Source organism: Coturnix japonica, chromosome 5 (genome assembly GCF_054131305.1).
Source record: "Coturnix japonica strain WE chromosome 5, WE-NBRP24, whole genome shotgun sequence".
Classification (NCBI taxonomy): Eukaryota; Metazoa; Chordata; class Aves; order Galliformes; family Phasianidae; genus Coturnix; species Coturnix japonica.
In genome coordinates this window covers 5,138,875-5,151,417 of record NC_140667.1, presented here as the reverse complement: position 1 = coordinate 5,151,417, position 12,543 = coordinate 5,138,875, and the positions used below count along the sequence as shown (strand labels likewise).

Sequence of the window (12,543 nt, the reverse complement as noted above, 5' to 3'; positions counted from 1 at the left end):
GAGGTTACTTTGCAAAGAAACTTGCATCTCCTAAATTGCAGTGGGCTGCTTTATCCATGTTACCATGTTTCATTTTATCTCACTTGATTTTATGAGTCTGTGAAAGCATCTCTTTTCCTTGCACGACCTCCCAGTGACTTCTACTCATCTGGAAAGTCGGATTAGATTATTCTTTTCCTTTTTTTTTTAAATGCAAAGTGTCTAAATATGAAGTTGCAGTATAAGTAATATGTAAGTAGGTAAGATAGCAACAACAGTTTTCAGGAGAAATGGCAACCATTTTTTTTTCCTCTTTCTGAAGAAAAGTGTGAATACTATAACTTTTAAATGAAAGGTCTGAACTCTATAGACTGCAAAAGAAATATGCAAAATCTTAAAACTTGTACTGTTTTCAAGAGACTGCTTAATAAAGCTTGATTGTTCATTAGATTGACTTGAAAACATCTCTTTCAGTAAAGAACATTTCTCATAAAGTGAGAGCTCTTAAGATATGTATCAAAAGAGCTACCATGTATCAAAAGCTATTATTTTTCCTGTCAGAATTTCTTACCTGACTGAAACAATGGTTATGCTTTTGCCAAATAACTAATGTTCATATGGAGATAGTTTGATGACAGAAACATGAAAGATGCATAAAAGCATCTACATTAAAGCATTGCCCAACAAATGCTGCTTTTATCTTTGTTGAAGTTTGTGTTTAATCATCTCTGAGATGAACGTGTTGGCATTGTAATGCTGCTGCTTGGGTCAGTCTTGGCTTAGGCAAAGGGAGCAGCAGCTCAAGGGCTGCTCTGGTTACAGGTTAGTGCAGGCTATTACTGGCCCCTGCCCATGTGGAATGGATACGGTACAGCCTGCTTGGCATCCCCATCATCTTTGTTATTATTCTGTCTTAAGGCTGTGGTAGCATGTTTCTACTTCCTAATCCTTGGAACTGAGTCCCAAAAGTAGTATTTCTTCATTTTCATTTATCTAAGCATTTGTAAAATTTACCCTTTTTTCTGTGCTCATTTCATGCTTGCAGGTGCAACCTACATTTAGACTATAAATGAACTCTGATTTCATTGAAAAGCAAGGTATGTTTTCTAGCTACTGCCTGAATGTAATGGGAAAAAAACTGCACCAGGTAGTGTGTCTGAGCTGTTAAGAATAGCCTGTACCACAGTGAATTTACTCTAGATTTTTGTCTAACTTGACTAAATTGTACATCAAGATAAGCCAAAAGTCCTGTTTCCTTAAAAATAAAATCTTCTTGTTGTACCCAGAATCCTAATACAACATTTCAAAAGCTGTTAAAGAAGCCTTATAGGCTGAACCCAACATTTGTCAAGCAAGGCACAACGCGGCTCACAGCTTTTGTACCCAATGCTGTGGGAAGTCTCCTTGCCCAGTGTGCTGGTGTGAAGCCCTGCACTGCAGCTGCTCAGCTGCTCGCAGCAGAGCAGCAGTCACCTGGCATGCTCTGAGCCTTTGCATGCCAAGGTGAGAAAAGCAAATTCAGTCTTCAAAATAATTCTTCTTTTCTGATGAGGGTTGTTGGATAGAGCTGGCAGCATTAAGAAGCTGGGATCTTTGAAGGGATTTCATAAAGCAATATTATTCAAAAAGATTCTGCTCTTTCCCTGCTGGATCTTAGTGTTTGCTAAGAGCTTTTCATAAATGAAATGAGAGGAAATTTCTTCATCAAAATAGCTTCTTTTTGAAGCTATAGGCAGAAGAAAATGAGACTTAGAGCCATGAGAATAATGATAGCTTTCCATGCCTAATAGAATTTCTCTGTTAGGGATTATAATAGTAAGATATTATCTGGGAAAAGCTGTGTTGTCTGTCAAAAATACTAGTAATGTAGTCTGATAATCAAAGTAGCTGAAAACAGGTCATCCAAATTTTTTCATATAAGTGCTGATGTTCCAGTTAAGGTGCAAAACTCATGGAAACAAAACTTAAAAGTTTAGTCCTTCGTTTGTGAACGTTGAGTCTGCTCTTTGTGACTGCTTAGATGGCCATTTCTCAGTTCAAAATAACCCAAGTTCGTGTATCTTGAGTTTCTTCTGTAGCATTTCCTTGATTGACCATTTTCAGTTGACATGCTAATACCTTCAGCGTAAGGCTTAGGATTCTACATGTTACAACATGAAGATGACTGGGAATCGTTCAAACCCAACACTTCATATCTGATAATTGCTTATCTCTGTCAATATAGACGTTCATTTTTTCATACATATTGAATTAAGTGAAGAAGGAATTGTTATCAAACTTTATATAGTTGTAAGACTTTCTGTGGGCAGTCTCCGAGGCAGGTAATGCTGCTTAGTGTAGAAGCTTGCATTCGTTTCATGATGTTTCATGTTCTTGACACAGTTAACTGATTTCTTCCTCCTCCTCTATGAATTGCACCTTGGAATATACCCTAGGGTCTGCAGTAGGTGTGACATAGCTCGTAGGTTTGTTTAGAAAGAAGAACAATATGGAATATAGTATGACAAAGACAAGGTCTGCGATAGTGAATAATTATGAAACAGCTTAATAAGATTCTCAGACAGGATTCTTTTACTATTCTGTCTATCCTTTTGATCATCCAGCATAGATCTAGCATCAGACTTCCTTGTAAAATTGTGTATATATATATATATATACAATATATATACTCTATATTTTGTTGCTCCAGTAGAGCACAGATGTTTCAGTGGGTGGAAAGTGATGATGCGTCCATAAAACAAGGAATGGTGTTGAAGATCTTGGCCAGTGGTTTAAATAGTGGACGCAAGCCAGTGGAGGATTTATGTAACTTCATCTCCTTTGTGCTCAGTATTAATTCCTTTCTTTGTGTTGTATGTAACTTTTTTTGCAAGTTGTATGTAACTTGTTTGGCAAGCATTTTGAGTTTTTCTTTTAATACGCATGTGTATTTTTTACAGTGAATTTAACTATAGAAAGTATTACTACTGGAATTAGTTTATTTGACTAACTGTTTGTGGGAATGAGAAACAAATAGCAAGGTCTGTCACCCAGCAAGAAATAATTTCTAATTCTGAGAAAAGAAAGCCACTCGTCTGTTTAACAGCTAAGTATTCATCCAGTCCTGCTTTTCAGGAACACCCAGAACTCCTCAAATGCTTCAATGTTTGGAATATGAAAAGAATGCAAGGTTGAACTTAGAGCTGGCAAATTCTCCCTCTTAATATCTTTACTTCCACGCTTGTAGATTTACACAAGTTCAGCCAAATTCTACACTCTGTGACAGTCATTTGAATCCAGGTTAACTCCAAGACTCCAATCAGGATTTATATTGGTTTCTCCGAGGAAATAACTTGTTCAAATAAGATTAAAGTCATTAATAAAAGTTCCCAACAATGAGAAAACACTCAGCAAATAGAATGTGAAGACTTAGTATTATTGCATTCATGGATTGAAAAGAATTTGTCACTTAGATACCCCTCGTTTGATGCTGTGGATTCTTATACCAAGTGTTCATTTTAGTTTTTAGGTTTTTTTCTGGTCCGTTTCTGAAAATGTGAGGCTTCCCATTACACATAACCTAGAGTTTAGCAAGCTATCATTTTGCAAATGCTACATTTAATCTGAGTGGTTTTTCCTGCCAATTTTTCCCCTCATGCCTATGTGGTCTGACTTGATTCCAGAAGAAAAATCAGGATTGTATTATTTTCAAAGAGTACGTATCTTTTTTGTTTTTTTTCCCCATGAAGTCTGCCAGGATAGCTTTGCATTCCCGTGTTATGTGAGAGCAATAAAATCATCCACTACTGTAAAATATTGTATCATTTGGAATCCTGTTGTATAAGTGGTGAACACTTTCTGCATTGCACCTCAGAACTCACAGAAAATCAAACCTCCATAGACATGGAAAAATGCGTGTGTTTAAGAAATACTTTTGAGATGGGTTAATCTTTATTCTACGTTCCTAGAAAATGGGGAATTTTTCTTTGTTTTCAAAAATATGTTAAAACATTATTTTTTTTTAAACCTCACAGGTCAACTCACATTTGAGTTTTTCTATCTAATGTAGGAGCTTTTTACTGTATTCTGACAACTTCAGAAGGCTTAATTAAGGAAGCTTCAGTCTGGTTTTTTTTTTTGTTGTTTCTTTTTTGTTGTTTTTTTGTTTTGTTTTGTTTTTTGTTTGTTTGTTTTTCATTTTTTATTTTCCCCTCTAACTCTTTTTTCCAGGACTTTATTGTTTCCTGTTCAGGTTTATCCCAACAGACACTTATTACATAAGTATTCTTGCTTCAATAGTTACTGATGCAGGAAATCGTGATGTAGCCTTTATGTATAACTACTTCCTCTTCGTCCTGGACTGTGTTTTAAGATGCAGTCAGAAATTTTGTTTTGTTTTATTTTGTTCATCTGTATTCCCTGAAAAAAGAAATAATTGGTGGGCTAGAGAAATACAAAATACATCTGTATTTTTGATTTTGTTTGTTGCTGGTAGAAATGTGGATGTACTCCAAACTAATGACTAAAATTCAGCCATGTATCTTGAGTTTGCTTTTTTTGCAGTGGCCAGAAATTCTACATGTAACAGCTATTCACAGTTGCTCACGGCTTCTCCCTTATGCATTAGCTATGGGATTTTTTTAAACTGCATTTGTTGTTGGTTGGTTGGTTGGTTTTCACTTTTCCTTGTGATTCCATTCAGTGTTGTGCATAAAAAGTAAGGTTGACTCTCCTGTAGTCAAGAATTTACCTTACACTTAAATGTATCATAAATGGGTCTGCTATGATGACTCCTGGAAGAACGATGTCTAGGGGTATAAAATCAGCTGAATCCTCATTAGCTGAAAATAGCAACTCTATGCTTTGAGAACACAGATCAATTTCAGTTGAGCTTCTGCAGAAACATTGACCATTGAGAAACATGAAGTGTTTTTCAGGCAAGAGTTACACTTTAGCTGTAAAATTAACATAAGTGAAAGGCTCATTAAATGACTTCTATCTCGTCAGTTGTATTTACTGTTATCTATAAGGACTTACCGTGGTTTAAAATCATGTGTTCTTGATTCCACAGAATTTTTAATCTTCACTGTGAGATACGAATAAGTCACTTACTGTGACAATGACTTAATGAGATAACCTTTCTAAGAAATAACTGAACAGTACTATTTCTCTGTTTTATTGTTGCAGGTGTAAGGCAGGCAGTGTAAATACTGTTGATGACCAAGGCAGAACTGTAAGTTAGGGATTTTCTAGTACTCGAGTTACAAGCATTGAACTACTTAAGTAGAAACAGAAAATGATGTAGTGCCAGTTTAAGCGTATACTAAGTCCCATGCTTCCCAGTACTTCACATTGATTACAATCCTAGTGCAGCTTCACATGCTGTGTTTACAGAGATTCTCTGAAGCATGAAAAAAGTTGGAGAATATTAATGGCTTTACATTTAAAACTCATTAACCATTATCCTATTGATTTGGCTAAATAGAGTTTAGATTAACTCATTGGGTCAGCGTCTCTCTCTTTTGTCATGGAAAGCCAGAATTATATTTGGCTCTGCTATAAAAGTTTGGGAATTCTGACTGTGTGATTGAGTGAAATGATACAGATGCCTGCCTGCTGAAGCAAATCTGATCAGACTATAGATATTGTCTTTTTTTTCATTATGTAAATGAGTATTTTGTGTCAAAATATCTATATTTACAGCAGTAAGATTATTTTTTCAATGTTATTTGGCAAAAGTGTGTGTTATTAGTTCAAGAATTCTGGAAAAGCTCCTTTAAAGATGAGGTTTATAATTCATTGCCTGAATCTTGACCCAGTGTTGTGGGAATTTTTGCTTCACCAATGGCAGTGGGCCACAGAGTAATTGTGAAGAGCATTTTTGCAATATCACACCACATTGCCTGTGTCCGGATAAAACTTAGCAGCTTCTGATGAATTTTGAGATCTGATGAACAGAAGGCTTAAAGTACAGTCCAGGAAGAACATATGTAGTGAGAAAGCTATTTTGTCACAGACACCTTTGAGTAAAATCCTTGGAATAAGACCAGTTCCATTACAGCCTCTCTGGTTTTCTGTTAACTTACAGCACTTAAATCTTTCTGTTGAGGAGCAATCAATTGTAAAAGTAAAAATGTGTGCAGGTTGGATTAAGTAGCGATCTCTGAATTCTAGATCGATATGTTTCGCATATTATCTGTGCTGTTCTGGATACTTTTTATACCTGGAAGCGATACTGCTTGAACAAAGGTTAGTTTAAAATGAAAATAAACAAACTGAAAACCCTTCTTTTTCCTTTCTGTTCCATCTGTCCTAACCAGTTGCTACAATATTGCTACTAATAAAAAAAAAGCTGGAAAGGATTCATCTTTAAATATTTTCAGTTCATTAACATTTACATGGAACTCCAGCAGTGAGGATCCACAAATAAGGTTAGCTGCAGCCTTGCTCAGAAAGGATCGCCATCTTTTCACTTAAAGCTGAAAAATTCACCTGTAGGCAATTTTTCTTTCTTCATTGTAGTGAGTTATGTGCATGTTTTGAATCAATTTACAGAAGAGCGCTATGCAGAGCGTTCTAAATAATTTCACTGAAATAAAACAGGAGCTGACAGAATGTGTGTGTATTTCAGAGACAGTGGCTCTGTAAGTCTTATATATTTTTTTTCTTTGTAATTCCTTAGATCATAGATGAAGAAGAGACACAGTTCATGAGCAATTGTCCAGTTGCGGTTACTGAGAGCACACCTAGAAGGAGGACACGCATCCAGGTGTTCTGGACAGCTCCTCCTACCGGTACGGGCTGTGTCATTCTCAAGTAAGTGTTTTTATATGTATTAAACTTAGCATTCCAGTAATATTCAGTTAATCTGAGATTTATTAGGTGAAGAACTGCTGGAGCTCTTTGGTGCTTTCTTCTCACTTAGTGCACTTAAAGCTATTTCCACAGTTAACTCTTAGCAACTGGAAGTCCATGCGTTCAGAAGTTATAATGTGTTTTTAGCTGCCATTAAATCAACCCATAGTGGATGCCTACCCTCACGGGGCTCCCTCCTCTTCTGAGAGGTGGAGGGTAGTGGGGAGGGACTATTTTCTCAGGCAAAAGGACATGGAGTGGTAAAGGGGACAATGTGCTGAGGGGCGAAGGACAGCGCAGAGAGCTCGTGGATGTCCCATCCCCAGGGACACTCAAGGTCAGGCTGAACTGGGCTGTGAGCAACAGATCTAGCTGTGCAGTCCCTGTTCGTTGCAGGGCAGTTGGACTAGATGGCCTTTAAGTGTCCCATCCAACTCAAATGATTCTGTGAACCCCAAGGTCTTTTTCCAAACTAGAAGATTCTATTTATTGTACCTAAGAATCTAAAACTACTGTAAAGATTGCTTTAAGATCAAGATTGCATCCTTCTGGTTGAGATGCAATCAATTCAGGTCTGTGTAGAAACCATAAGTCACGTACTGCAGCAAAGATTATTGGAGAAAGCTGCAAGGTGATCTGTTGTTGGCAGAGAAACATTATCTTGTCTCTTAAGATTTTGCTTGTTGTATTTAATAGGGCAGTTTGGTCAAATATGTGTAGACAATTGGGATTGCTTCGCTCAATCTGAATTTCTGTTTGGGATAAGTAAGCTTTTGCAATTGCTAACATGTGCCCTGCAGTAAACCAAAGAATTTCTGAGCCTCATCAATACTAGCTCTAGGCTTGTGAGAGGATGCTATCACAATAGTACTGCTGCTGGTAATTCAGGCCAGTTTAGGAACCAGAAAAGGTGTTGTTAAAATTGCAGCTGACCTCTGAGCAGGTCAGCAAGCAGTTCTGTGGTGCTTCCCTTGGCACAAATATATTAGGATCAGCTGGCCGCAGACCTGACACTGCCTGGAGATCGGGCTCAAACCTTCAGCAGTGCATGTCTACCTGATGATCAATAAAATAACTTGAAGATCACCTCTTTTAGCATTCACTGAAACGTCCCAAGAATGCACATACAGACTATATTAAGCTCTAGACATGTGCATGTCAGACAAGCCAGAATGAGAGGCATACTACTTGCTGGATGGCCGTGCTGCTTGTCTGTTGCGGTTTATAAACAAAACTTTACAGCTATTTATCAGTAGGGCTCTTTGTTTTTCCTCTAGCTGCATAACAAATATTGCTCGAGGCATTTCTTCAAGTAGCATAATAAGGTGATGTTTTATGCCTCCTTTCAAACAGACACGATTTAGACTTTAATCCTGTAATGACATGTAACAACTCAAGTTGGTGGATTTTTAATCATTACCATCCTAAATAGGACTGTCATCTAAAAAAACACACCACATCAACTAAAACACAGTGAGACAACCAACCAAGCCCCGTACTTATCTCAGTGAAGCTTAAACATCAGAGATTGTGGTTCTTTGGGGGCTTGTCAGCAAAGGCATACAGTAAAAGTACCACCAACTATTGAAATTATAATAAATGTTTCTTCTCTCTCTTCTCTGCTGGTCAAGTCTTGAAGGTTGTTCAATGCACTTTCATTTTTACATTCAGTTTTGTACTGTATTACAGAAAATACAAGCAGCACCCAATAAAGAAGCAGTCGGAGCTGCAGTCCTAATGTTGTATACACAGAAGTATTAAATGATCGTTGCCTTAAAGATTGTACAGATTAAATCAGCATCATACGATCTTCATCATCAGTGCCAATAAAATAATTGAAGTGCCAACTTAGGTGACCTGACTAGTTAAAGAAATGTCTTGTAAATTGGAATTAATAGAGGAAGGACACATTTTTTTTTACTTTTGTGAGCATCCACTTACAGTATATGCAGGTAGCTGAGATGCATAAGTACTGAAAAAAGTGAAAGAAAGTTGTTTGGGTGGTTCTCAATAAAAATATATAAAAAAATATAGGCTTGCTCTCAGTATATGGTTTGTTAACCTCAGAGGGGAAGGGAAGCAACTGCTCTACTCCTGAGGAGATTTCAGAGAAGGAATGAAGCAATCGTGATTGTTATTAGTTGCTGATGTCAGAAATTAATACCATAATGGGCTGCAATGCGTAGGAATCACTGACTGATGTGTTTTTGATACTAACATTTATATTTTTTCTTTTGGATGTAAAACTTTGACCACATCTGAATTAAAGTTTGTAGTTAACCTTCTTTATGGTCTCCTCCCACAGAATTCCATAGAAAAGCTGGATGTTTTCATAAATATCTGGTTTAGTCCTTGAAGACCGTTTGATCATTTTTGCTAGAATTCCCAAAACAGCATGGGCATGTTTTGGAGCCTGTTCTGAATCATAAGGATGTAATTCTCCCTTTTCACAATATTGTGATCTAGGGACTTCAATTTAATGTAGGCAGAAGTTAAGTGTTAATGATCCACCACAAAATTATTACTGTTTTGATGCCAAATGTTGTTTGTTAGGCTTATTATGTGTATGACTAAGTACAGAAGATTCCCAGAAGTTTTTTTTCTAGACGGGTACTGAGGTTTGGGAAATCCTTTTTTTTGGTTAGCAAGGAGAGGAAATGCTTGATATCCTGCATTTGGCTAGTAGTTATCTTTATGCTTTCTGGGCATGGTGCACTTGATCAGTTTGGTTCACAAGCATGAAATGAAACGGAATAGGAGTAATCTGTAGTTCCTGTGTTCAGTGAGAGATAAGTCTTTTCACATGAGCAAATCTGTGTATAATGCTGCCTTTCTGGGTGACTGCAAAATATAAAGATTAGGAGAGAGAATTAACATATACTTAAATTTGGTTTATCGTTACAAATTTGCTTTCTAAAACATGTTGTTCCAATGGCAGTACATAAGTCACACACACACACAAAAAAGAGATGTATTAAGATATGTTGTCACACAGTAATTGCTCAGTCAAGAACAGTTAATCTCATTATTTCATCCCCACTAAGTGATGGCCGTGAACTAGCCTAAATGCTCGCATCCTTGCAGCCTCTTTATTGAAACTGTCAGTTTATCAAGCATCCTTCTGGGATGCAATCACTGTACCTCTGTTTGTACAAAGATTCCAGCATAGGTTTGAACCTCGCTAAAATCACAGGGCAGAAGACTTTGCTTAGCAGTTAGGCAGTGCTCGGGAGAACCTCTTAAGCTTTCAGCTCTCTTTTCCCTTTCTTGATTAATGTTAGGAATGCTGTCAAAATCAAATCACATGAAGCGTGCCTGCTCTTAAAATGATTTCTCTAGATGGATGAAAGTCAGAAACGGCGTATCACTTTGGGGATGGCCTTGGACACTGCTTGTGATTTTAAGCACTGATTTTTTAGCATCACCAACTGGGACTGGAATGCATCATTGACTGTCCAATTGAGTAGTCAGCCTCATCATAGCACTGGGTACTTGAACAGAAATTATTGCTATGTGGAACAAAGTCATTATGGAAACATAAATCAACAGAGAACACTAGTATCTTACTTAGCAATAGGGATTCTTTTGATTGCATCAGCATCTGTTGTAGCTTTAGAAGTTATGTATTTCTTGCTTCAGTGGTTCAAGACATCCATTTGGAACACCCTTAGCCATTGTGCTGTACACAGTCTACTATAAAACCTTTTTTTCCACACACGTAAGTTCTCATACTTAATTTATTCTTTCAGTAAAAGTAAAGCAGAGTTTTTAGATCTGATAACTGGTAAACAGAGGTTTTCATCTCCCAGATCAGTGCTTCTGTCCAGTTATAGCTTATTTTTTATCGTGGCTTGATGCTGTAACTTTCCTCAGAGTAGTGTTTTCACACATTTCAAACTAAGAGAAGATGAATAATTTTCAGGCATCAGCTGTTTCAGTCTGCGACAAAAACAACTAATGGCAATTTATCCAGTTTATCACAGCAAATCTTAAATGAGGATTTCAGTGAGTAATATACGCTGCTGACAGAAAGGATGATAAATGTTTATTAAAAGTTTATCAGCTATGATGCCATCACCTTTTTCAAAGCAACACCAGCCCCAGATTTCTAGGCACAACTCAAGAGAAAGTGCATCTGTCCAGTGGGCTCTTAAGTCCCTCAATGAGTAAGTAAAGGTCGCTCCACATAATGAATGGACAGTGCAGAGCAAAATAGTTTTCTGCAAGTGCTTGTAGAATTCTGTGATATAAAGCAAGAGGGAAGAACATTTTGTAAATATTTTGTTACAAATTAAAATTTCATGGTACAGAGAATCTTGTTAATATCCATGTTGATTAAATCTGTCAGTTGCTGTAGGTCTCGTAAAGAGAGTACTGCTACATGGTAATTATCTTTCCTCCTGCAGCAATTGATGGCTTTCACTAAATCTGAGACCAGTGGTTAAAGTAATAAATATTGGCCATGTGCATATAAGTTATATTCCATTGCCATTTAGGAAAGAAGAAACATTTCTCTGATTGGCTAACATAATAATCAGCTTCTTGGGTAATGGATGTGATTTGTACGGTAAATTTAACAGAAATTCTTGCTTACTTACTGATACGATAAACTTTTTTCTGCCTAGGCAATCATCACATTAAAATCTGAAACCTGTAAATATTGCTTATTAACATTGCTACTTGTAAAAATCCACTGTATTTGTCATAATCTCTTTGCTGTTCATTTCTGGAAGTGTTTTCTGAACCGTATCCAGAGGAACACTGTACAATTTGTGATGAAATATGATTTGGTATAGTTGGTTTTAGTTTGTTTTTCATCGTATGCAGTTTTCTTTGTTTTAAGTCATGCTGCTGGCATTTGGAATGGTCAGCAGAGAATAGAAGAATTTCAAAGAACTGCAGTCTTCCAAGTAAAACTCTCAAAGATTTTGTATATCAGAGTATGTATTGATGAGATATTTCAGATAGTTGTGGTGCTGTAGCAAAGCTCTTGTGTTTCATTACTATTGTGTGGGTCTGCTCCTTGGATATGATACTCAGCTTCCTACCTCGTGCATGTTCACTAGCAGCTGACTTACATCATAGGTAGCAATCATTCAGGAAATGGTACCACGTGTAAATCTGCATACATTTCTTCAAGGTGTTGGTGTATAGTGGGGCTCACTTGCAGAGGCAGTTGTGGAGCTTGTAGGATTGTGACTGTTAGTTCTTACAACCACAGAGCCAGTAGATGAGCCAGCTGGCTTCACTGCAGTTGAGTGCTGGTGGAGAAAGTATATCCCTTTGCTATTAGGTGGAGAATTTAAGGTTATTTAAAGGCTTCCTCTTTCAACTGAGCTATATAGGTTAAAGGACATCCTGCATCCTCAAATTTGTAGGTGTCGCTTTGGTTATGTTATTTACTTTCCCAGGTTTGAGTGCAGATGTTACTATATTCATCTGACAGAGGTGCTTGCAATAGAATCATGCTGGACTTGGAGATGGCATTGTATGAAGGTGCCTAGCTGCTCTTCCTTGTACTACCCAGTCTTTTGTATTCTGAGAGGTCTCAGAGGTCTGAGTGGTGTGTGTGCAGCAAGGTGAGGGTCATCACCTTCCCTCTGGGGGAAGGAGTAATTTAGGTAGGTTTAATTAAGAATGGTAGTACTTTTAAGTACTTAACATTGCACCTTCAAAATGTGTGTGAAGTTTTTGTCCTTGAGTGTTGTGGTGCGTTTTATGGCAAATGCT

The 12,543-nt window shown here is 37.2% G+C and overlaps 1 protein-coding gene across 1 annotated transcript in view; it reads left to right on the top strand.

Annotated features, from left to right (window-relative positions):
• The window catches only part of SPON1 (spondin 1), a 164,600-nt gene that overhangs the window by 27,136 nt on the left and 124,921 nt on the right, over positions 1 to 12,543 (top strand). Inside the window, exon 3 of the mRNA XM_015863517.3 lies at positions 6,641 to 6,774. Coding sequence (XP_015719003.3) covers positions 6,641 to 6,774 — 134 coding nt within the window. The remainder of the gene's footprint in view (positions 1 to 6,640; positions 6,775 to 12,543) is intronic.